This window comes from Narcine bancroftii, chromosome 6 (genome assembly GCF_036971445.1).
Source record: "Narcine bancroftii isolate sNarBan1 chromosome 6, sNarBan1.hap1, whole genome shotgun sequence".
Taxonomy (NCBI): Eukaryota; Metazoa; Chordata; class Chondrichthyes; order Torpediniformes; family Narcinidae; genus Narcine; species Narcine bancroftii.
This window is the reverse complement of record NC_091474.1, coordinates 135,378,802-135,406,205: the sequence shown is the minus strand read 5'-3', so window position 1 is coordinate 135,406,205 and position 27,404 is coordinate 135,378,802. Positions and strand designations below refer to the sequence as shown.

Genomic DNA, 27,404 nt, shown 5'->3' with positions numbered 1-27,404 from the left:
CATCAGGAGTATGATTTCCGCCCCCCCCCCCCCCCCCACCACACCCGAGAGTTGTGGGTGCCTGGAATGCCTTGCCGGGGATGGTGAAACATTAGGGGCATATAAGAGACTCTTAGACAGGCTCATGGATGAAAGTAAAATAGAGGGTTATGGGGTAGGGATGGCTTCATACTTTTTTTTAGGAAGAAATATATGGGTCAGCACAACATGAAGAGCCAAAGGGCCTGTACTGTGCTGTATTGTTCTGTGCTCTATGTGGGTGGAAGTGGTCCTCAATGATTTTGCACACACTTTTCAGTCAATGATCCTGGTAGATCATGTCGATGGCCTGTGGGGAGTGGTGGTGGTGGTGGGTGTGAGAAACTTCAGTGATCCTCTGTGCCACTCTTACGATCCTGTGGGATGACTTCTGATTGATACCTTGCAGCAACTGTACCACACTGTGAAACAGCCAGCCACGATGGTGTCGATAGGGCTCCTGTAGAGGCTGTTGTAATTAATGTGCCAGATGAAGGGGAATTATGTTTTTAATATGCACAGGAGCGCAGAAATCACGGCTGACCAGTTGGTCATGACCTTCCTAGTAATTATTGCAATCAGATATGTTTCTTTTCTTAAGGATAATCATAATTACAGCATCTCTGAGATTCTCATCTCAAATTTGGGAGGGGAGACTGTGAATTTGACTGAAATTCTTCTCTATTAAGTTTGAGAACTGAAGCAGAGTATCATGAACTCCCAATGCCCTGCTAAGTTTCCCACTTGTCATTTTGTTGCTTTGTTGGCCAGGAAGAGCTGTGAATCTGGATAGCTTGCTGTGAAATGCAGTGAAGAGTGTTCCTGCAATGGAAAATATGAAGTTGAGAATATGTTTGAAGTAATCCTTCTATGGGGGCCCATGAGCCTTGGCAATGCTGATGAATCTGCACACCTCATGGTTATCAGTATATTTCTGGGGCTTCTGCACTCTTTTCACTGACCAACTCTTCTTTGAGTCAAGGCCTTGCTATCTGTGGAGCGGCTTCCATCTCTTGGAGGTGCAATGAACACCATTCATTTGCAGTTAGCTTCTTGATCTCCTGGTCTTATTCATTATGCTGGCTTTTTTTTTTACTGCAGAAGCCGGAAGCTCAGTTACTAAGATTGGAGCTATGGAAAACAACATGGCCAGAGGTGCTGCTAATTCTGAAGCATGCTGTCAGGTTCAGAGCTGCTGCTACATCTCAGTTCTTTCTTGCTATCACGTGGCACATCATTGAGTCAAAATATATCTTACTTAGCTGTATCATATCTTCCTGTTCTCATGCCTAGTTAATAAAAGCAAGTACATCTTCTGTCAGCCTTCTTAATACCCTTTTCATCCTATTTTGCTGCCTTTCAGGATTGTTGGACCACCGGTGTCCCCTCTCTTCCGCAGGACATACTGATCATTGTGTATATTCTCTCTAATCAATTCTTCCAAGATATATATATATATATATATCACCTCTCAATTTTAAAGATTAAATTTATTCTACCAACTCTATGTTCATCTTACAAATTGATCCATATTGGACTGAAACAAAGAAATATTCTCTCCACAATCAACATCATTATCAATTTTAGTTTTACATGCGAACAACCTGACAGAATTCTTACATTCCGATTAAGTTCTTTAAAGAGCTTAACAAACAGCGAGGGTTTCAGCAATGATCTCTACAATTTGTTAAAACACTACATCATCACCCTTTCCCTCCTATCAACAAGCCAGTTTTGGATTACATTTGTTAAATTGCTTTTGCATCTTACCTTTTGGAGCTGTCGCTTGTGCAAGACCTTATGAAATGCCTCACTGAAATCGATGTAGCCTACATCAACTACCCTCACTGGTATTAAAGCCAGCACCACCAGGCTGAGAAACAGCCTCTTCCTACAGGCAATGAGAATGCTGAACAACCAAAGGAACTGCTTACACTTACCATCCGAGACCCTCATATATACAAAACAATATTTATTTAGATAGATATGAATACTTGTCCTAAATATGTGTTGTTTGTCTGTATGTATGTGTGTTATGTCTGTTTGTGTGTCTGCATGTTTTGCAGCAGCAGGAACTGGAGAATGCTGTTTCATCAGATTGTATTTGTGCAATCAGATGATATTAAACTTGACTCACTAACACACTCCATGTCTGAAAAATTCTATTACAGGTAGTCAGGGAGCAAGGAGCAGATTTAGGGGAATGTGATATTGGTATCCTCATGAGTAAGATTAGCTGGATCACCTATTCAGCACCTCCGTGTGAGAGTGTCAGCCTTGCCTTTTGCACTTGCATACTGGGTCCCTGGCTTTGGTGAAGTTGTGGATGTTTATGGAGCTACCTTCTCCAGTTAGCAAGGTCGTTGTCTAATGCGAGTCAAAACTGGGTATGGTGAGATATCACAGCCTTCATATAGGAATGCACTGCTCTGTCTATCATGTGCTGTTTCCACTGATTAGTCCTCACAGAGCCCTCTACATATGTTCCCTTGATCAACACATTATGGCATTCTGTGATACACTTTTGAACTATCTTTGGTCTCTTAACTTGATATAAGCCAGGTAATAAATTGCAAGTTGTGGTGGAGAGCAGTTAACCTGAGAGATTTCACCCATGGCTCCTCAGGAATGGCAGTTTTTCAGATGCTTGATCTATTCAGATTATATTTCCTTTGTCATCCATGATCTGTTTGGACCCAGTCTGGCATCTAAACTCTGTAGCATAAACAAGGACTAGAGACCAATGATTTCCTAATGTAAAATCATACTGCCGAACCATCTGTGCTATGTCAGTAGGTTGAAGCTTGAACTCCCAGTGGCCATCGATTTATTTCTCCTTGCCATTCCCCCACAGACATGTCTGTCCTCTGCCTCATCCATTTCTAGGGTGAGGCTAAATATAAATATGAGGAAAAACACATCTTATTCCTCCTGGACAGCCTTAAACCTAAAAGCATTGAATTTTCTGGTTTTAGGGAACCCCAACCCTATCTTATTCCAACATTCCTTTCCCTGCTCCCCTTTGCACTTTTCTCTCTAACCACACACCCCCATCTCCCCAGTGATTTTTTCTGCACCTATCTCTCCACCTTCTTCTGTTCTGAACACAATCACCTCTTGGCTCTTCTCACCTGCTCCCCTTTTTCCAACTTTATGTACTTTATTTCTCCTCTCCCCAATTTAGTCTCATTAAATCAACCTGACATGAAATGTTGACTAGCCACTGCTCTCCATGAATGTAGACTGATCCACCAAATCACTCCAGTCTCTCTTTGTTCATTGCAGCATCAATGGGTGAGGAGAAGGGGTGGGGGGGGGGAGGAAGGAGTGGTTTCCCCTCACCCATTAATGAGTTCCTCCAGCAGATTACATTTTGTTTCAGATTCCAGCATCTGAAACATCTTGTGTCTGGCTTCTTGGCCTTTATGGCAACTCTAAAACTGATAAATAGTTAAGAAAATTTGGATATTTTACAATTAAAGCTTGCATTCATATCATTCATTGAAGAGAAGGAAAGAGATAGTAACATGTCAATAACACTTATTTTCACATTTTTCTGTACTCATCATGGATTCAAAAGAAGGAGCAAAATCAAAATTCTGCAAGTTTATGTTGAAACCTTCCTTGCTTGTGTTCAAGATACTAGTGTTGAAACCTAATTACTGTCAATAATAGGCTCTAATTAAGGTAAAGGTCCTTCATCAAAGTTAGAAGAGCCATGATGTTGAAAGGTTCCTTCTTAGGGGCAGGGCTGCCCCAGGGTTGGAGCAGAATTGCACAGGTTGACTTGAAATTCCTTCAAAGCTCTCCCCATTCTTCCTTACTGTTCATTTCCAGCTTACTCTTTATTTGTTGTGCGAGAATGGAAGGAAAAGAATACCGCAGAATGGGAAGATAAATTGTTTTCTTAACAGATTAACCATCCAATTTCAAAGGACTGAGGACAAATCTAATGAATCACTAAAAAAATTGAAATTGCAGTATCTTCCATATTATTCATTCAAATACCATTTACATTCACAGCTGGTTGTAATTAAGAGTACGCATTCACTTCTAAATACAGAAGATGAGCATTGGTATTGAAAATATCAGGTTACATCTTGCAAATGGATGCTTATTAAATATTAATTTATAATTAGATGAAAACTTTGGAAGTTTATTTTGAAAACTCAAGTTTTTAATCTCTTCACACATTTTCTTTTATTTCAGATTTCTAGCAACTGTTGTGCTTTGTATTTTACAGTTTCAGCACATTTTTTCTCCTCTCCATTCTAATTAATCTCTTTCACAAACTGCATTGCCAGTCATTGAACTAATTCTTTTTCCAGGCAAGGAACTAACACCAACCATGCTCTTCACAACCCTAGCTTCATATCTGATGCCGAGTGAATTCTGAACTTATTTTTTAATCCATCACTAAGCCTGAACCGCATTAGCCAACACTATTACTGGCTGAGCAGTTCAGCTGCTGAAAAATGCCTCTGTCCTTGATTGTTTCAAAATATTATTTGTCCACCTCACATAATTTTACTGTTGTTGCTCTTCTCTCTCCTCTGTGAATTATCATATATACGTGTGTAATAGTCGATACCATGTAAAAGTCGAATTCTCGACACCCCGATCACAGAGTCTCGCCTCGGCCCTGGCTACCTGGCCAACTGAGCTCCCAATGCCCAACTGCAGACTCTCATCTAGGCCCAGCCATCCAAGCTCCTGACGCCCCAACGCGGATTTACCACCTGGTCCCGGCCACTTGCTTTTCGGAGCTCCTGATGCTTTGAATGACTCAGGGACTTACGGTTAAAAATAGTCAACCCTTTAAATTTTACCTTAAAAATTGGTCCACAAAATTCAACTATTACACATGCATATTCAATATATTGGAATAATTTGGTATATTAAACCTAGTACGATTATTAAAAAACTTCTTTGTTAACTACCCTTAAATGTGACCCCAGGGCTAAACAAAACCAGTGGTCATTAAACATACATCAGGGAATAATAAACCAACTTACGGGTGGTCCAGGGGGGCCTGGTTTTCCAGGGATGCCTCGTCTACCTCGCTTGCCCTAGAGAGAAACAAACAGCAGGAAAGTGAACAAAGTGCAATCAAGCGGTTAGCACGTGAAGGTTCTCTCTGAACACCAAGAGTACTAGGTCACAGTTCCAGTAACCACTTCACGGGAAGCTAAAGGCAGCACGAGAAAAGGAGATTTACAAAGATTCGCCAAGTCTGGAGAATTTGATCAATGAGATTTTATGGGCTCTCCCTCTCTTTCCCTTTGTATTCTCCAGTTCCACAAACAAGTATCTCTGTGTCCTTCTGATTCTGGGCACTTGCTTGTTCTTGATTATTCATATCTTTGAAGGTCACATCTAAATTCTGAAATTCCACTTTAAGTTTTGTCTCTCCTGGCTTCTTTGAGATATTCCTTTAAAAATATTCATATACTGTGTGAGCCAAGGCTCATTGCGTGTGTCAGTGGACTGGAGCGTTGCCAATATAACCTCTGCTGTATTGCAGAAAGAGGCAAATCAATTAACTAAGACAGGGAGCCTACTGCTGGTTGTGAGTCTCCATTGAGAAGACAATTCTTCAACCAGAGAGATGAGTATTAATTAAAGATAGCCAGCAGATATGTTGATCCTGGCATTTTTAAAATCGTGCTTTGGGAATGCCCTGATGAAAAGGTACCGTTGGTCTATGTACTTTAAGTCATTTTTTTACAAACTTTTAAAATAGCAACATGGACTTGAAAATAGTGAAAGAGCAGAAACAAATCAAGCCTAAATCAACAAGCTAATTCAGGGTCTGATGCCCTAGAAGAGATGTGGGTAGGCTCAGGGAGACAACTGCTCCAGTGGATGAGTGAGGTCCTGGAAATGTGGTCAAGCTGAAATCCAGAAAAAAATTTTAGAAGAATTAAAGATTTAGCCATGAGATTTGAAGAAAGCTGAAGTGATTGTGAGAATAAAACATTCAAAAGACATTTGGCCAGCTCTATGGATAGGAAGGGTTTAGAAGGATGTGGACCAAATGCAGGCAAATGGACTGACACAGAGTGTCAGTTTGGTCAGCGTGGATGATATGGAGCAAAGGGCCTGTTCCATGTTCTATGACTCAATGACTGGAGCAATACAGACTGATAAAAGGTTTGAGCACTGATGTGTTTAGTGTGGCAGATCTTGCCCATTAGTGGATAGTTTGAGCACTGGGCAATAATGGGTGTGATGTGAAGATAATTTTTAAAAATATATTGAGTTGCGATTTGTAATCATCTAAGTGGTGGAAAGCGAATCAATCGATGGAGCTGTTGGTATTAGGACACGTGGAGTAGCACTGTGTCACCACTCCCTGCTCTTCTGGGTCCTCACTAGTGGCAGCACTGCTGCTACAGCAGCACGGTCAAAAGCTATCCAAGTTTTCTAATGATCTGGTTTGCATCAATCTCTGAGGAATAGAATTCCAGAGACTCATTACCCACTGAATGAGCGATTGGTCCCTTACCTTTTAATTGGTTCAATGCCAGCAATTTTCTATCCTCAACACCAATTATGTAATGTATATTTATGCTTTCCTTACTTATGACTTAGATGAAAGAGAATATAAGCATTCTGATGTCACAAGAAGCTGCAAGCAAACCATGATGTACACACATTCTGTTGGCCAAGGACGAGTTGAGGTCACCCGCTGGAAATGCTTTCAATGGTGGATCCATCTCCTAAGCCTGATGCCTTGGTCTATGCACTCTGTCCATCTACTTGTGCTCTTCTCCTCTCACCCTGCACACCTGTCCCCTCCATGGTCCATACATATAGGACCCCATCCTTGATAGAATCTTGTGATGCTCTATAATCTGTACTCTTGTACACCCCCTGGAGTCCATTCAACCTTGCATCCTTCCTTAGTCAATATACTCCTGTGTCCTTCAATGGATTGAACTTTCCTGTGCTTCTCATGGTGCTACACTCCAGTATGGTTTATACATTCCTGTGTTCTTCTATGGTTCACACAATCCTGTGCCCCTTCATAGTCTATGCACTCCACCATCTCTCCATGGAGCATACACTTCTCTAGCATCCAATCACTCATTGTCATACTATGTTACATTCAAGACATATGTTGACAAAACTGAGACATTTCATATTAAATGCCAGGTGACTGCCTTTCTTTCTCTCCAAGCATATTTGTGAACGATTAGGTTCTTACTGTGTACATTACTTGTTCCTTGAATTTAAAAAGTACTGGAACCAGAAAGAAACAGATGTTAAATGCCAAGCAGTTTTAAATGTTTACATTTTGTCTGAATAAAACAAATGTCTTATTCTGCTGGGAAGATAAAATCTTGAACATGATATGTACATGACTGACATTAGACCACAGTTGCTATTTAGGAGAGCAGACCAATTGACAAGTTATTGCAATTAAAGGTGAAAGGCCAAGGAGGGTGCCACATGGGGAGTTCATGGATACACTGCCTCTACATTTTCCTCATGCTTGTACAGCACAAAGTCTGAGTATAGTTGCCGGCAAAAGGCAGTGAATCCTGCATTTGTCAATCATATCTGACATCGACCATGACCAATCCAGTCACTTGGAAAAATCTTTTTTTCCATATAGCCCAGCACAACATACTAGGTTTCACTGGGCTATAAAATACGATGTCAGGAAGAGAACGCCAAGATCTCTCATGTCCGGAAGTCAGGGTGAGAATTATTGCAGCACAGGGTACTTAAGTGCCATTTATAAATACAGGTTTGCAATACCAAGACTGAAGGTAGCATTTCAGTTACATGGAAACTTTTCAAAGAAAAAAATGATCTGGTTGCCCAGGAAGTCTGGGGGCCTCTCAATGGAATGGTCACAAGTTCCTGTTCCAGTGGTGCTCATTACTGAAACTCAATGAAATTCTTGAGTGAATAACTCCCTTCATTAATCTGTAGGGTACATCTTAGGGATGTGATAATCAGATCAGGCCTCAATATTTCCATTGTATATAAATTTTCAAGCTAGTGGAATTTTCTTGACAGTGGAAGATGATATCAGGGAGTGCTGCACTGACAGAAGTGCTATCTTTGTTTGGGAGGTTTACTGTTGCCCATCTGCTTGCTTAGGTGCAGAGGATTTTTCAGCTTTTTGCTAGAGATAGCTGGCCAATATTTACCTCTCAATCAATGTCACAAAAACAGATAATCTATTCTTTATCAAAAAGCACCAAAGGATGATATCAAGTATATCAAGAGAGGAAAAAGGGAGAAGGGAAAGATGTGAAAGAGCTAAAAGATGATAAGGCATTGGACAGAAAGTGAGAGTGGTGGAAAGACCAAGAGGAAAGCAAGAACAGCAGTAGGTAAATAAGTGTTGGAAACAGTGGAACTAGGTAAAGGTGAGGTTAGCCTAAAATTGGAAAATTTAACGTTCAAGAGCTTGGTTTAAGGCAAGCCAGGAGGTTCCAATGGCAAGAACCCAATAGCACGATGATCGATTTTTTTTAGATGCAAGTAACCTCCACCTTTATCTCATTCCATTGTTTCAATCTCTTCTTGATGTACACATTTTCTCCACCTTTCCTACCTTCTGTCCAATATCCTATCACCTCAGCCCCTCCCCAGTTTTCTCTCTCTCCTCCTCCTTGATACCACCCCTCTATTTTAGTCTCGATATAGGGTCCCAATCTGAAACGTTAACTGATCGTTTCTATCCGTGGATGTTACCTGACCCACTGAGTCTCTCCAGGTTCTCTTTGTTCAATGCAGTCTCTATCTTATTTGGGGTGGGGGGGGGGGGGCTTTTCTAGGTGTAGGTTGTCCTTCTGCATTTCTATGTCTGAGCAGCAGAAACAGTTCAAAGGTATTTTTTTCACTGCAAAGCTTCGGAATATCCTCCGATCGTGCAAATTGCAGCAGAAACGAATGTTACTTTTTCTTAAAAAAAAATGGACATCAAGGCAGAACAGTGGCAGTTAAAATTCAAGGAAAACAACCATCTCATTAATGTCATCTTAAAATACGACTCAATGTTTCTTAAATATGTAAAACCTCCTCAACAGACCATTATCATATGAAGTCAACCAATCAGGTAATAATGTGGTTGGCCTCAGACAGCCACTGCTTGCCTATTGTTATTAATGATTCTGCTTTTATTCATATTTGGGTGTTCAGATGTTGCCTTACTGTGATTGAACATGAAGCTCTTCTGAAAAAAGCTGACAGAGCAAAGGGAAAAAAAAAGCCTTCTTCATTGACTTCAAATATTGTTAAATTCATTATATGACTCTACATTGGCATTCTGTACTTCACCAAACTACTTCATGGTGATCAACCCATCTCCCTACAGTTTCCAGCGGGACATAATTAACAGCAGTAAAAATGAAATGCCGAATTCATTATTCCATGCAACTTTGGTGCAAGGAAAATTATATAACGTGCTTTGAAAGATATTTCCATAATTTATCTGCTTCAGTACATTACCTAATTTCATCAATGTAGAAGCACAGTTGTTAATAGTATGTTTATCTTTTTTAAAGAAATATACTCCCTGCTATCATTACCATTGTGGGTGGAGATCAAAGAAATGATACCATCTCGCCTCCTTCACATTTCATTGCATGCAATTTTCCTGCTGTTCTTGACGACTCATACACAAGGAAATAATTCAAATATGTGAGCATATATAATTCAAATTCTCCTGGTTAAAGTGGAGAAATGTAAACCTCATTCTCAATACTTTCTACATATTTATAAAGCATCTAATTTTTTTTTTAGAAATGTAAAATCAAAATCTGGGAGAAAAAAGGCTACATATGTCCAGGGAATTTATCAGGAATAATGTTAATGGCAAGCTGAAATTCGAAAGATTATTTCTGAAGACCACTCTGCCCTTGATAGTGGTCTAGTTGTACGTACCATTACAGAACACAGCAAGATATAGATCTTCTACTGCAGCCCCTCATAGTTGAGGATTGTTTTTCTTCATTGGGATTCCTTGGGATATAAGGTGATCAATGAATGCTCTGCACAATGCCTTGACTCTGCCTCAGGCTTGATGGGGGAGACCAGATGCTATGTGTTCTTGATATCTTGGCCTCCCTTTGCTCCAGTTTGGGGAGTTTTTTTTTGTCATGGATCCCACGAGTTGAAAAGGTCATTTTTTTGAGGAGTTTCAAAAACAAACTTGAAGTATTTCTGCTATGATCATAGGAACCAGCTTGACAGACCTTGGAGTGGAGTGCCTGGTGTAATGTTTGTGGATAAGGTAGCCCATCAGAGTAAGTAATACTGTGGATGTTGTCTAGGAGCAGCTCCTGATGTTGGTAACCTTAACCTTCAAGAGAATTTGGAGTTTTCTTGTGGAGGTAGTGGTGAAGGTACTTCAGCAATCTCTGGAGTTGCTTTCTGGAAAATCTCCATGCTTCTGATGTATACTAGAGGTTGGTAACCACAACTCTCAGCAGATTATGAGCATGAGATCTGACTTTACAAATTGGTCCTCAGACAACTGGAGATTGTATGAACCCCATAGAGGTAGATTTTGGCTTTGATTTCTGCTCTCACACCTCAATTGCTGAGATGTGATCTTCTGAATGTTTAGTGAGAGACCTATCCTCTCATTTATATTTGATGAAGGAAAAGGTTTAGAATAATATTTTGGAGCTTGGCTACCCGAGACTCTCTACATATAGCGAGACGCAGAACACGGAGATGAATAAATCTTGAGGGCCTGGTGGGTCCCATCTTGTGATACAAATGGATAGGCTGGTTAAACAAACAAAAAAATTACATGGCATGCTTGACTTCATTGGCAAATCATGCTGAAGTTGTGCAAGTCTTTGGTTAGGCCAAATGTGGAGCAGTTCTGGTGACCTCAATATAGGAAAGATGTGTAGGATTTATCGAAGGTACAGAGAAGGTTCACCATGGTGTTACTTGGATTGGAGAGCACAAGATACAAGGAGAGGTTGGACAAACTTGGATATTTTTTGCTGGAGCATTGGAGGCTGATGGGCCGGGTGGCCTGTTAAAACTTTAAAATTAGGAAGGTACTGTTATGGTAGACAGTTAAAGATATTTTCACAGGATGGAAAAGTCAAATACTAAGTTTAAGGTGAGAGGCAGAAAAATGTAAAGGAGATTTATGAGGAAAGCTGTTTTCACAGTCAATGGTAGGAGCTTGAACACCCTGCTGGAGATAGGGTGGAAGCAGATACAAAAACAACATTAAAAAAGCATTTTGACAGGCAGGAAATGGAGGGAACTGCAGATAGGTGGGATTAGTTTGTGATACCAAATGCATTTTTCTGAGCTGTGATGTTCTGTGTGCCATGTGCACAAGAATCATGAAGTAGTTTGGTGAAGTAACTTAACTCAGTGAAGATGGGTCAAGACAATGCAGAAGGAGAGCCCAGCAACACTACTTTTGAAAAGGCACCAATGAATGAAGTGGCATCAGGTAATAAATTTAATATCCCTTCAATGTTGGCAGGTAAATTTTGAAGAACATCTGCTGATCCCACATATCACCAAATAGAAAAGGATTATAAATATTCATTCAAGATTGAGATAAAATTGAAAGAAACAAGCATTTGTCTGTCAAGTTAACGACAATGATTTATGCATTTTCTTTCAAGAACAATGGATTCTGTTAAATATGCACAAATTATCAAGACAAAATGGTAACAGTCAACACCTCACATGCAGACCCTGCCACCTAAAACAAAATCCAATGTCTACTGTTTTACATTTCTTCATTATAAAATTTTGCATTATCCATTACGTAGGTTTGAAAACATTGAGGAAAATTTTCCAAATCGGTTACTATTCTTCACATTTGGAATTCAGGTAAGAAAATCTAGAACATTCCATTGATTAATTTTAAAGATTGAAGTAACAATGGGACTACTGATTGATTTTACTGTACTTTGACAGTTCAGCTTGGTGTTAAGCAAATGGATATAAATACCTGGCAGCTGCTATTCTCCATTGGTGCATAATGACACTATTTTAATCTCCATTCATTTACAGTGATTATCATCTTGCATTTCACAATTTCCATACCCATTAAATAGTTCGCATGTTGGAGTTCTATTGACGCATGTCCAAGAATTAAGGGTTCTCAACTCTTGCTCATGTGCCAACTAAACAAAATGTGAACCCACCACACAAGCGGCAACTGAAGACTTGCACATGCGCACAAGGATCAAGATGGCCGCACCCAGCCTATGGACCCTAGGATGCCGACAAACAAGGTAAGTATGCACATTTTTGCTCTTACCTGCCCTGTATCCCGGTTATAGTTTGTCAAATACAATGTAAATCATGTAGATTTTATAATTTTTCTTTATTTTTTTTTAAACAAATGTAGATAATTCTGACATACGTCCATTTTGAGATACGGCCGATCCTTCGGTCCGCATTATGGTCCTAAGCCAGGGAGTACCTGTAATATGTGTCAATAAAACCAGTTAAGGAGCTGAGATCAATTATGCTTCTAGATAGACTTTGCATGATTCTACTGGTGTGAAGAGTGTCTGACATCTCAGCATTGGAAAGAAGAAAGTGTACAGGAGTGAGATAGATCAGCTAGTTGAGTGGTGTCACAACAAGAACATTGCACTCAACAATAGCAAAATTAAGAAAACGATGGTGGAATTCAGGAGGGGGATATCAGGAAAACACGAAGCAGTCCTCATCAAGGGGACAGCAGTGGAAAGGATTAAGAACTTTGAATATCTCTGAAGATCTACTCTAGGGATTTCGTGTCGATGCAACCATGAAGAAGCCTTGCCAGTGGTTGTACTTTATGAGGGGTTTGAGGAGATTTGGAATGTCACCAAAGACTCATACAAATTTCTACAGATGTACCGTGGAGAGCATTCTGACTGGTTGAATCATTGTCTGGTATGGCGACGCCAATGCACAAACAGAAAAAGACTACAGAGGGTGAGAAATCAGCCAGCGTCAAAATGAACAACAGTCTTCACTCTATTAAGGACATCTACAAGAGATGGTGTCTCAAGAAAGCAGCCTCTATATTTAACAACCCTCACCATCCAGATTATGGCCTCTTCTCACTGTTATTATTAGGAAGGAGGTGCAAGAGCCTGAAGACAAACATCCAATGGTACAAAAACAGCTTCTTCCCTTCTGGCTTGCATTGCTGTCGGAAAACAATGAATTTCGTGATGTATGTTCATGACAATAAATTTTGATTCTGATAGAATGGAATCCATCCTTCAGCCTAAATACTCCCTCCCTCTCTTACAAAAGTAACCCTGCCAACAGGGTGTGCCAGTTTCTCTTCATAAGTCATGCTCCTTGAAAATCCAATTACTAGATAGAAATTTTTAGAGTAATTTCCTGATGGAATATGTATAAAATGCTGGTCTTGCCACATCTGAGTATTGAATTAAAAGGTTTTAGAATGTCAAATATGTAAATGATATTTTGTGGTTACAGAATGGGGAGCATGAGATGATATGTGCAAAATTCCCAATCCATTCATCTCAGCCTGTTTTTTTGGATTCAAAGGCTTTGCTTGACTTCCATTCTTATCCAATAAATTATATTTGCTGATTTTCCATATACAAAGGTAGTTCAGGAACAATCCCCACCCACCCCCACCACCAAAAAACAACAGCTTCTTTCATCTTTCCAAAGTCCAGAATTATGTGTATCAACAAAAACCTTCTTATAGTAGAATCAAAAAGGTGAAAGTACTGAGAAAATATTTGACAGCATGCATCTATGTCTCATATCTGAAATCATGTTCAACCGAGTCCCATGATCTTTATTTCTTATCCTTTTCCCTTTTAAAATCTTTATGATTTCTTTCCCCAATGTTTTCCTTAGTCTTTTTGTAGGGCAACAATTATGTTCTTCAATTTGTCATAAAATGTCCCATGACCTTAAATTTCTTTCCTCAAGTTACCAACTCAACAGCCAATTGAAATAAATTCTTAGATAAACCTGGGTAAAATTTTGCATTTTTTTGAATGGATCATCAGTTTTTCCCAAGTGTCCTTGTGTGAAAATAGAACATTTATTTTCTTGAGCAGTATGGTTAGCGTAAAGGTTAGCACAACAGAATTACAGTGCTAGCAACCCGGGTTTGAATGTGGCTCTGTCTGCAAGGAATTTGTATGTTCTCCTATATCTTTGTGGATTTCATTCAGGTGCTCTGGTTTCTTCGCAACCTCCAAAAACATAAAGGGTTTGTAGGGCAGCACAGGCCTGTGGGCTGGAAGGGCTTCTTACTGTACCGTTCATCAAAATATAACACTTATTCTTTCCTCCTTTGCAAAACAGCTCACCCTGATAACAATGTCAATCTTGTACTTGTGCCTACACCTCCTCCCTCACAATCATTCAGGGCCATAAACAGTCTTTCCAAGGGAAACAACACTTCATATGAACCTGCAGGGATCACCTATCACTTCCAGTGGTTCCAATGTGGCCTCCTCTACATTAGTACAGCTGGATGCAGGCAGGAAGATTGTTGCGTTGAGCAGTCCCACAAGGACCCCCTTGTGGCCAACCATTTTAATTCAACACACTATTCCAACACCAGCATGTCTATCTGTGGCCTTATGCACTGCCAAACCAAGGCGACCCGCTAATTGGAAGAACAACACCTTATATTCTGGGCATTCTCTAACCAGACAACATTAACATTAAGCTCCAATTTTCATTAAACCCCTCCCGAGTTTCTCTCTTTCCCTATCCCTTTGTCTCCTTCCCTTCCTCCCCATCACCTCAGCCTTTTCTCTTTTACCCTCCCGCCTGTATCCATATGTAATCTCTTACCTGAACACCACCCCCTGCTCATTCTTCCTTCCTCTTCTTAATCCTCTCTATTTAAGAATCTGCCTGCATTGTGCTCATACTTTATGAAGGGCTCTGCTGTAACGTAAGCTGTTTTTAAAGTGAGACTGGAAGGGGTTTTACTTCCTGTTTGTCTGCTTTACTTCCTGTGTGTCTTGTATAGAATTTGGAGGCCATGGAGTGTGTTTATGTATATATGTATGTAACGTTTTACTGTTCCTAATAACATTGTTTTTTTGAGCTTGAAGTTGTCAAGTGGCTTTTTTTCCAAGTAGAAGTAACCACATATTTTTGGTGATGAAGTGAACTGGTTTTGTTGAAGTGTTGACCCGTTTTGAACTAGAGCTGTGCGTTCGGATGGCTATGTTCAGGATTATCGGTGAATTCGTGGAAGGAAATGAGGATTGGCGGGAGTAAGAGGAAAGGTTAGGACACTTTTTCTGCGCTAATGGGATTATAGAGGAGACGAAGAAGCGCTCTATTCTCCTGATTGCGTGTGGAGACATAAATTAAAAAGGAACACTACGGAAACCAGGGAAATTTCCATTGGATGAACTGGTCAAGCTCATGGTGAACCACCACAATCTGAAACCTTCTACGATAGTCCAATGGTTTAAGTTTCACAGCCCTTTCAGGAAGCCAGCACAGTCTGTGGCCAATTTAGTGGCTGAACTTTAACAGTTCTCGGAGCGTTGTGATATCGAGGCAGTGTTGGATGATATGTTCCGTGGTAGATTGGTATGCAGCATTAATAATACCATACCTGCTTGTTGGGGGAAACCCCACTGGTGACTTTCAAGAAATCCCTAGAGATTGCCCAAAGCATGGATATGGCTGCTAATAATGCAAAGGATATCCAGGAAGGACACGGTGGTGGGGGAGGGGGGTGGGTGGGTGTTGCAATCACCAGCAGTGTACAAAGTTCGGATCACACAAAGTGAATGGAATGTTTTCAGTGTGGAGGGATGCAATGTGCAAATTCAAAGTCACTATCTGCTATGCTTGTGGCAAAAAGTTCCATGGGGTTTCCAATGGTGAGAGAGATTACTGTGGAAGTAAGTTCCCCAGTGACTTTGCCTGAGAGAGAGATGCTGGCAGATGGGGTCTGGGTCCCCTGAAGAGGATGGACATTACCCTCTTGTGGCTCAACACCAGATCTGCCCAAAACACCTGTCAGCAGTGACAGCTGGGTAATGCGCAAATCACAATAGACTCCTGACAGTTTTTTTTTCCCCATAGACTGAATGTGGAATCTGCCACATTTTGTAGATTTTTTTTATTATTAAATTGTTGCTGATTTGTTATTTTAAGTTTTAGGAGTACACAGGCTAATGACATCATTGTTATTTGATATTTGGGGCATGTTTGATTCTAAGGTGGGGGGAGAGAAGTGTTGAATGTGAATTGTTTTAAAAGTGAGGCTGGAATGGGTTTTACTTCCTGTCTGCCTTCTTTACTTCCTGTGTGCCTTGTATATAGCTTGGAGGCCATGCTGTGTTGCAGAGGAGAAACAACAGGAGGACAAGCCTCTATAATTTATATTTTGATGTTGTCAAATGTAGAAGTTACCACATGCTCAGGACTGAAATATTGGTTACCCTTTATTTCTGATAGATGCTGCATGTCCTACTGAGTTTCTCCGGTACATTTGTGCATTACACTCAACCCCAGCATCTGCAAACTTTCTTGTTTAACTCCAATCATGCACATCCTTCTTCATGGCTGTTGTACCTTTCCAAAAGGATAATACCAATTCTGTCACTGCAGCCTGACAAATGATTCTTCAATCTTATAACAGCCGAGTTTCTGTGCTGAGATCCAATTCTGGATTCCTTCTGGTTTCTTTTATAGCTATTATTATTTGCCCATTGGCTTTTAAAGTTTGTGTACCTGAATATCTAAATCCATCTGCTCCTCCACTTTACTCATATTTTTGCCTTTGTGTGTGTTTTTCTATTCCAGGAGACACAGAACACCCTCAATGATTACCACATCCACTTATCCCTCTCCCAACCCTTGCACTTTCCCATGGCCACATGAAGTGGCACACTTGTGCTCGCATCTCCTACCTCACCATCATTCGGGGCCCCAAACAATCCTTCCAAATGAAGCAACCCTTCACTTGTGTATCCATAGGAGTCATCTACTGGATCCAGTGCTCCTACTGTGGCCTACTGTGGAGAGACTGGACGCAGACTGGGAGATTGCTTCACTGAGCACAATGACCAACCATTTCAATTCCATGCCCCATTTCTATGCTCACATGTCTCTCCATGGCTTCATGTACGATCCCACCAAGACCATCTGTAAATTGGAGGAACAACTCTTGATTTTCCGTCTGGGCACTCTCCAGCCAGATGACATTAATGTTGACTTAACCAGTTTTCCATAGCCTATCCATTTCCTTTCCCTTATTCTTCTTTCCTCCAGTTCTCCTCTCCCTTCTCTCTCCATTCACAAAACCATCCCTCCTCCCCTGCTTGCTGGTGTGCCCTTACTCCCTCATCCACCTATTACCTCCTGCTTTGGGACTGTGTTCCTTCCCCGACCACTCCCATTTTGTTCAGGCACCTGCCAACATTTTTTCATACCTTGATGAAGGGCTCAAGCTGGAAACGTTGGTTATATATCTTTATCTTTGCTACATAAAGTACACTTTTTGACTTGGCAAGTTTCTCCAGCATTGTGCTTTTATTTTAACCACAGAGTCTGCAAACTTTCATGTTTTAATACTAAGTTCAAGAAACCCAGCTGGTCAAACAGTGTACTTTATAAAGCAAAGATAAAAATACATAGCTAATATTTTGGGCTTGGGCCCTTCATCAAGGTGTGAAGGGGAAACTGATGTGGAAAGAAATTATTGCTGACTGGAGAGTCCAGGACTAGGTAAATAAACAGCCTCAAAATTAAAGCTAGGCCTTTCAGAAATAAAACAATGGTCCATAGATAAAATAATGCAGATAGCAAGCATATGAAATAAAAACAAAAAATGCTGGAAAAACTCAACATGTCAGGCAACATCTGTGGAAAAGTTAAAATATAAAATTGATTATTTTTTTAAAAATCAGAATTTACATTTTTTCCCCGTGAATAAAGTTAGAACCACTTTTGCAGAAGATGGGATAAATTTGATTGGAAACTTACAAATGGCAAGTGATATGGGATCAACTGCTGATATAAATTCAGATTTAAAAAAATATAATCACATAGATTGAGGGACATTTGGAAAGGCAGACATATTCAAAATAAGGTTATATAATAGTCAAGAACAAATTGAATGAGAATTCAGCTGAGTTTCTGAATGGCTTCCTCTCATGTTCAAAAGTAAATGCCCTTTCTTTGATATGGTGCTTTTGCCAAAATCCATTCTGCTACTCTATATAGTTCTTCATCAAAGAAGAAGTTTGGTGCTAACTTCTCCCATCCTCTCACACAATTGTAAGCTGTTTCAATCTCCTTTCTGTAATGAGAATATTTTATATCTATGTTACCATTATTTAAAAATCACTTGCAAAATATTTTAGTTAATTATTGTCCAGAGGGTTGTAAAACTTTCTTCAACCGTGTATAATTGCTTTCTTGTGTTTCAGCCGAAACCTGTGGTCTAAATGCAAGCTTCTTGCTCAAGACACCAGTGGAAAAATAATAAATACAGCTGTTTCTCTGCATATCCTAGATGATCAAATCTGGCTACTGAACGTATTGGATTTCCAATTATCTTGCGAACCTTTCCCTTCTGTTACAAGTCCAAAGACATACTTGCAAACCTTCCCTTTTAAGTTCAGTCATATTTTTTCTCGTGCTCATAATATACATAGTTCTGAGCACATCAAACTTCCAGATCTCAAGGTAGTGGTCATTCAAACAGTTTAACTGAGAATCAGTTTAATGATATTAACAGGCTAATATAGCAAACTAGTAGCTACGTGATGACTGGATAACCTATTCATAAATTGTTCCTCCATTATTGCAAATAACGTCCCATACTCATAAATAATCATATCTGGCAATGACTTCAGATGTAACTAGATTTGATGGGATACATGACACAAAGCAGACACCAGCAAAAGGCAATCAACTCCTCAAGATGACCCAGGCAAGGCTCCTGGATTTGGCACCTGTGGTCTATGCTGGTTGATTGTGGGCAGCCTGGAGTTCAAATAGGATCACAAGAGACATAGTGGGAGAGGAGCTATCCACAAAAGAAAGAGCGGTTGTTAACTTGATTTTGAATTGTAATTTTAATCTTGGTATCAGAAAATGAAAAATTCTTATACTTCAGTGAAGATGCATAAAACATTTTGAAATTATAATCATTATTAAAGTTAAAATGTAACTTATCTCCCCTGCCTGCACAATCTTCATTCAAACTATTAGGATTTGACAGGCAACATTCTGGTGTAATGCTAAGGAATCCAGTGGGATTAGTTTCCTGAAGAGTTCCATGGAGATGAAATAAGAAATTTGCTCTGTTGAATCAGCCTGCACACCTGGGTTTGTTATGTTTCACAAGACATGCTCTGGGCAACAGAAACGTGAAAAACATCCCTCGATGAGAAAGAGAAGCAGGGAAATTGACCATGGCAGTGAGCCAGCGAGGGCACGAGTGGCGGGTGACTTGCAGTCAGGGGACCCCTACGGGCTGTGGGCTGCTGGAGACTGGCTCATGGGAACCAGATTTTGGAGCGAATTGAGGACGTAGGGGCTTTCAGCGCTGAAGGCTTTCTGATCGTGTCAGAGGTTTGGATCTGGTGCTCGGGTTGCTGATTGATTGAACAGGAGTCTGTGTGGCCGCAGAGGCTGCAGGAATCACGGACAGTTAGTGAATATTAAGGGACTCTCTTTTGCTTCTCTTCTCTCTTATTGTCAGCGGCACCAAGTGTCACTAATGGCAATTTTTTGTCTGCCTTATGGCAGGTAGAAGGAAATTTTGTGTAATATACATTGTCTATACTATTACATGACAATAAAGGAATCTTGAAAATACCAAGCAGATATTGCAACGAACAATTGCTGGGAACAAATGTGAGTGTGTGGATGAAGGGTAATCTGGGTACCAGGAAACTAAGGGATTGTCTCTGTAGACCGAAGCTTGCAGTGCCTAAGGCAATGGTCACATGATGAGTTGAGCTAGACAAAGGATCAACCAAGGTAGGGGCAGAGAGAAGTGATCAGGGTATGAAAGAGTGAGCACACTGGTGGTGAGGTCTCTTGGATTTGGGCTCAAGTTGCTGTGGACTGACTGCTTGTTAGATGCTGCAGTCACACATGTTCAGGAGCCAGATCACAGTCATTTAAATCTGGAGATCCAGATCAGAACAGGAGGAGTAGGTATGACCTGTGGAAAGCTATCTCCCGGGTGAAATGAAGATTCTGGATGAAAATAGAAACAATAAGGGACACCTGACAGCTGTGGCAGGGCCTAAATGCCATAACCTTTTACAAAACCAAATCCGGTAAAGTAGCAGATGGCAAAATGTCTCTCCCAGAGGAAATGAATGCCTTATATGCTCTATTTACCACTATTGAGTACATCTACAGGGAACGCTGCCATTGGAGAGTAGCAGCAATCATCAAAGACCTTAACCACCCAGCACACACTGCTGCCATCAAGAGAGGCATAGGTCCAACAAGACTTGCACCTCCAGCTTCAGGAACAGCTGCTACCCCTCCACCATCAGACTCCTCAACGACAATCTCAACCAGGGACTCTTACTTGTGCATTTTAGTCATTTTCTTTTTGTTCTCTCTGTATTGCACAGTTTGTTTACAGTTCTTTGTTTGTTTACATGTTTTACTCTATGTATTTTTTGCACTACCAATTAGTGGTAATTCTGCTGGTCCCACATGAAAAAGAAATATCAGGGTTGTATGTGACAACCCTGGTAGACAAAAGTTAAAGAATGTCATGTATGTAAATCTGAAATCAAACATTGCAATAAAGTGGGCTATGCACAGCATTGTGTGTTCAAAGCTTAATTCTATCAGATCTGTGAACATTCCTGCTTCACTTTGGCACAACAAGGGCTGAAGACTTTATTGAGACATGGGTCATTGGATGGTCCAAGAAAGAAAGAAGAGGTTAAGCAAAGTGTTGCATGGCAAGAGCCACGACAGGTCAGTGAGTATTGGATGAAGTGGACCAGGGAGGGTACAAGTCAGGCAACAGCGAACTGAACAGGAGAAGAAATAGACTTTTTATGCTGCTTTATGCTCCAACTTCCACTGAAATGTTCCTGCAGCTGCACCACCTGGTATTGAGATAATCAGGTTTAACAGATAGTCAAAATATTCTGGCTGGTTTACTTTAGTGCAATACACAAATGTGCTGGAGATCCCCAAGTCTGAAATGTTGGTTACCCTTTACTTCTTATCTTCTTTGGCTTGGCTTCGCGGACGAAGATTTATGGAGGGGGTAAAAGTCCACGTCAGCTGCAGGCTCGTTTGTGGCTGACAAGTCCGATGCGGGACAGGCAGACACGGTTGCAGCGGCTGCAGGGGGAAAATAGTTGGTTGGGGTTGGGTGTTGGGTTTTTCCTCCTTTGCCTTTTGTCAGTGAGGTGGGCTCTGCGGTCTTCTTCAAAGGAGGTTGCTGCCCACCAAACTGTGAGGCGCCAAGATGCACGGTTTGAGGCGATATCAGCCCACTGGCGGTGGTCAATGTGGCAGGCACCAAGAGATTTCTTTAGGCAGTCCTTGTACCTTTTCTTTGGTGCACCTCTGTCATGGTGGCCAGTGGAGAGCTCGCCATATAACACGATCTTGGGAAGGCGATGGTCCTCCATTTTGGAGACGTGACCCATCCAGCGCAGCTGGATCTTCAGCAGCGTGGACTCAATGCTGTCGACCTCTGCCATCTCGAGTACTTCGACATTAGGGATGAAAGCGCTCCAATGGATGTTGAGGATGGAGCGGAGACAACGCTGGTGGAAGCGTTCTAGGAGCCGTAGGTGATGCCGGTAGAGGACCCATTATTCGGAGCCGAACAGGAGTGTGGGTATGACAACAGCTCTGTATATGCTTGTCTTTGTGAGGTTTTTCAGTTGGTTGTTTTTCCAGACTCTTTTGTGTAGTCTTCCAAAGGCGCTATTTGCCTTGGCGAGTCTGTTGTCTATCTCATTGTCGATCCTTGCATCTGATGATATGGTGCAGCCGAGATAGGTATATTCTGTATAACCTACTGAGTTTCTACAGCAATTTTGTGTATTGTACTCAACCCCAGCATCTGCAGACTTTCTTGCTTACCTGCTATACTTCAGTATTTTTGTTGCATTTAAACAGCTATAGATTCTGTTTTCCACATTAGCCATAAAAATAGTCAAATAATATGATTTGAATTATTATCTTATTATCCTTTCTACACTCAAGGATGCTGTATAGGATTATTTGGTATCCTATTTCCTCTTTCTCTATCTTATAAAGTGTTTCTCAATTGGATGAAGGATGTTGACTCCAAGTTTATCATCCAATTATCCTTTCTTTTCTGTAATTGATTCATTAAAGCTGTTGTAACTAATCTTCACTGAGCTAATTTAATGTTCAAAATTTACATAATTTTATTATTTACAGCTGGAAACAAATTTATGTATATCATTTCACTTCATGCAAAGTTACAATAAAACTTAAAGCTATAATAGTTTAAGCCCTACATATTATGACCACTAACTGTACTTAGAAGATGCAATATTTTGATCTAATTTAACTCAGATTAAATTTCTGGAACCTTTCCCGATCTGCTGCTGAGTTACTATGAATATATACAAGGAGCTGTCATCACCAAGAGAGTTCAATTTCTGTTCTGGTACTGCTTCACAAGTCAGTGACATTCATTATTATATGGCATAAAAATGCAAGGATTGCTTGGTTTCAAACATGGGTAGTTCTGTGATCTTGCACTCTGCTGGGGAGCTGTACTCAGAGAGCACACATCTCAAAATTTTGAGCTGCCCACTGGTGTTCAGCATCATTAATAATTTGTACTCACCTGTTAATTAAGGCAAAATAATGCTAGAATTAATGAGAGGAAGCACAACATATAATGCAGAGAAAGCAGAGTAAAATCTCACACCCTATTCAATGGATCCAGATTCAAATTCATCCAGGGTGGGACAGGGGCTCAACAGCTGAAGGACCATAGCTTTGAAAGTAATGGAATTGGTTAACCAATTCATTAATAGAGCATTTCAGTGCCTGGTCTTTATTTAAAAAAGAGAAATAATTGCACAAAACTTTTTTTTTAAGCCCATTTTCAGCCAAGCGAGAGCACTATGTCTAATTCTGGCCACCACACTTTTGAAAGAATATAAAATGCAGAAGAGATTTACTAGAGTGTGTGAAAGGATGATGGACTTCAGTTACATGAATAGGTTGGAGAATCAGAAACTATTTTCCTCATAACTTAAGACACTGGCAATAAAAAGAGGTGACCAGGGAAGAAGCATCTTTGCAGAAGGGGTGGCTGGAGTTGAAATGTATTATTCGATAGATTAACAGAAACAGATCTTGAGGGGAATTGGATAAATATCAGAGGTAAAATATTGTAGTTTCTTTTCCAGCGAACATGAGTTGGTGCAAGAGTGAGCAAGAGCGGGACAGTTTAGTAAGATGAAAGGTATAAGTGGAGAGGCTATCATAGGATCGACCATTGTATGAATGGGCCAGTGATAGAGTGGTGAATTGAGGCCTTGGCTCAAGAGGCTTAGGTGAAAAGAGGCAGAGACCAAGGTAAGACCCTGGTGAGGTTTTATTATAATTTATTCTTTGATCTTGTATTAATGCCTGTAAAGGTTAAAACTTGTGATTTTGATTCGTTGTTAATTTTGTGCCTATCTCTTTAATTTTGTAATGTTAACATAGTGACTATTACATTATATATAGTAACATTTGAGCGGAGCGAGAGCCTGCATGTCAATTTTTGGTGAATCATGACAGAGACCCGAGCTCGAGACACATCTTATTTTGTCTATTTCTTCTTATATATGTTTAAAGTTGAATATTGTTATGTCATTATACAGTCTATGCTTTGTTTATTCGTCATTATGAAAAGCTCAATGCAAAGTTATGCAAAATGTTTATCTATTTTATCAACAAATTAAAGCTATTTAAAGCTGCAAGATACAAAGTTTGGCTTATTGGATTAGTAGATAGCAATTTTGAATATCATTGCTCACATTTCCTTGAAGATGACATGTTTTGAAATTGAGAAATACTAGAACTTGGAAAGTGTCATCTATAATGTCAAAGTAGAAAAGTCAGTATGGCAACAGAGTAGATAGAGTGTTCAGCTTGTGAGATGTGGAAATTCTGGAAGACATGCCACTCCCCGATAGCTACATTTACACGAGATGTGTTGAGTTTCAGCTCCTTGCAGGCCACATTAGGGAAGTGGAGCTACAGCTGGATGACTTTCAGTTTATATGGGAGAATGAAGAATTCAAAGATTGGAGTGATAGGGAGGCTGTCACACTGAAGCTGCAGGAGAAGGAAAGCAAAAGTAGGCAAATAATGCAGGGAACACCTTCAGTAATATACAGATTTGGATACTGTTTGGGGGTGATAACCTATCAGGGCAAAGCTACAGTGACTGGGTCTCTGGCACTGAGTCTGGCCCTGTGGCTCAAAAGGGGAGAAGGGAGAAAAGAAGAGCAGCTGTGATAGGGGATTCAATAGTTAGAGGAGCATACAGGAGATTTATGGACACGAAAGCAGCATCCAGGCAGCTTGTTGCCTCCCAGGTACCATGGTCAGGGCCATCTCCTTTTGGGTCCATGCCATTCTGAAAAGGAAGTGTGAGCCGCCAAAATTTGTGGTACACATTGATATCAATGACATTGGTAGGAAATAGGATGAAAAGAGAATATAGAGAGCTATGTAGGAAGCTGAAGGCAGAATGTCAAGGGTAATAATCTCAGATTGCTGCCTTTACCATACACCAGTGAGGCCAAGATTAGGATTATATAGTAGAAGAATATACAGCTGTAAATTGGTGCAGAGTTTCAGGGTTCTGCATCAATGGAATCTCTTCTGAGGAAGGTTCAATTTGTACAAAAAGGATGGGTTACACCTGAACTGGAAAGGGATGAATATCCTGGCAGAAAGGTTTGCTGGAGCTGTGGGGAAGGGTTTAAACTAGTTTTGCTGGGGAACTAGGAACCAGAATGGTATGGCAGAGAATAAAGCAGATGGTGAAAAAAGTTGATACAATATGTATTGTGATTGTGAGGAAGAATTGGCAGTAGAGGAAGCATAAATGCAGTCAGTTAGATGGATTGAAATGTGTTTTGTTCAATGCAAGTGTTTGGAATAAGGCAGATAAACTTTGAGCATGGATCAGTATATGGAATTACAATATTGTGGCCATTACAGAGACTTGGCTGAAGCAACAACAGGATGGGCTGATACAGGTACTGAGGTTTAGATGTTTTAAAAAGGATAAGAGGGAGGTAAAAGTGGGCGGGGGTAGCAGCACTAATCAAGGATTGTATTCGACTGCAGAAAAGGAGGATGTTGTGGAGGGATTATCAACAGAGTCCGTGTGGGTGAAAATCAGAGACTGGAAGCTAATGATCGTATGGTACCTAATAGCCTGAATATGCCTGGGATTATCTGATCTTGGAAGCTAAGCAGGCACAAGACTAGTCAGTACTTGGAGGGGAGACCACGCAGGAACACCAGGTCCTGTCGGTTTCTATGAGGGCGCTGGACAAAGTGGCGACTCTCTGTCTGCATGACGGTAGACAAAAGTTAAAGAATATCATGTATGTAAAATTCAAAACGTAGTATTTTGTGACAACAATGGAAACTTTACCTTTACCATATTGGAAGTAGTCTATAGCCTTCCAAATAGCCCTTGGGACACAGAGGAACAGATAAGTAGGCAGATTTTCGAATGGTTTAAAAATATCAGGGCTGTTGTTCTGATTAACTTCTACTTGTCTAATATTGACTGGGACCTCCTTAGCAAAAGGAATAGATGGGGTGAAATTTGGCAGATGTGTCCAAGGAAAATTCCTGACAAATTATATCGACCAGCTGACTAGAGGAGAGGCCTTAAAGGATCTTGTACGTGTAATGAATCAGGTCAGGTGACAAATCTCTTAGTGGGGAAGCATTTTAGTGACTGTGAATCCAACTCCATGACCTTTGGCACAGCTATAGACAAGGATAGTAAGCAAAATGGTAAAGTGTTTAATTGGGGAAGGGTTAATTACAATGGGATTAGACAGGAACTATGGAGAGTAAATTGGGAACAGATGTTCTTGGCGGAAAAACACAAAAATAATGTGGAGGATGTTTGGGGACTACTTGCATGGGGTCTTGCATAGTTTGTCCCATTGAGTCAGGGAAAAGATGGTAGGATAAGGGAACCATTGTTGACAAAAGAAGTGAGACAGCTAGTTAAGAGGAAAAAGGAAGCATCCACAAGGCTTAGGAACAAAAGTCAAGAAAAGCTCATGATTATATGGTAGCAAAGAGGAACTTAAATGATTTGAGAGAGCTAAAAGGGGGCACAAGAAGGCCTTAGAAAGTTTAAGAAAAACCCTGAGGTGTTCTATGTATACACAAAAAATAGAAGGATGACTCAAGAGAAGATAGGGCTGCTTAAGGATAAAGGAGGGACCATGGGTCAAGAGGCACAGGAGGTAGGGGAGGTCCAAAATTAATACTTTGCTTCAGTGTTCACCAGAGAGGGACCTTTGTCAATGTGAGGACAGTGATAGAACAGCTTATGTTCTGGAGCATGCCGAGTTTAAGAAAGAGGAAATGCTGAATATTCTCAAAAACATTTTGATTGCTAAGTCCACAGGACTCGGATATACCCCAGGTTACTATTGGATGCAAGGAAAGAGATTGCTTGGGCATTGGCAATGTTCTTTGCTTTCTCCCTGGCCACAAGTGATGTACCAGAGGATTGTAGAATGGCAAATGTAGTTCCTTTGCTTAAAAAAGGGTAATAGGAGGAATCCTGGGAATTATAGACCGATGACTCTTGCATCAGTGGTTGGCAAACTATTGGAGAGGATTCTTGGGCACAGAATTTATGAGCATTGAGAGAAGTATAGTCCTCTCAAGGAGAGTCAGCATGACTATGAGGAACAGGTCATGCTTCACAAGCCAAATTGAGTTTTTTTTAAGAAGTGGCAAAAGAAATTGATGATGATTGGGTAGTAATATGGTGTATATGGATTTTAGTAAGGTGTTTGATAAGGTCTCCCATGGTAGATGGGTGGAGTTCTGCAGGGATCAGTTCTGGGACTTCAGCACTTTGTGATTTTTTATAAATTACTTGGACAAAGAAGTGGAGGGATGGATCAGTAAATTTACAGATGACACAAATGTTGGGGGTGTTGTGGATAGTGCAGAAGGTTGTCAGAGGTTACAACAGGATAAAAACAGAATCCAGAGTTGGGCAGAGAAGAGGCAGATGGAGTTTAATCCAGTGTGGATTGATGCATTTTGGAAGGTTGTACTTAAAGTTAAAGTATATAGTTAATGGCAGGATTGTTAACAGTGAGGAAGAACAGAGAGACCTTGGGTTTCAAATCCATTGATCTCTCAGAATTGCC

At 40.5% G+C, this 27,404-nt stretch overlaps 1 protein-coding gene across 7 annotated transcripts in view; it reads right to left on the bottom strand.

Annotated features, from left to right (window-relative positions):
- The window catches only part of col19a1 (collagen type XIX alpha 1 chain), a 346,509-nt gene that overhangs the window by 165,222 nt on the left and 153,883 nt on the right, over positions 1-27,404 (bottom strand). For all 7 annotated transcript variants that reach the window (XR_011340316.1, XM_069886134.1, XM_069886135.1 and 4 more), the window contains one exon: positions 5,034-5,087. Coding sequence is in view for 6 of the 7 variants with exons in the window: in XM_069886134.1 (XP_069742235.1) it covers positions 5,034-5,087 (54 nt within the window). In the remaining variant the exon portion in view is untranslated. The remainder of the gene's footprint in view (positions 1-5,033; positions 5,088-27,404) is intronic.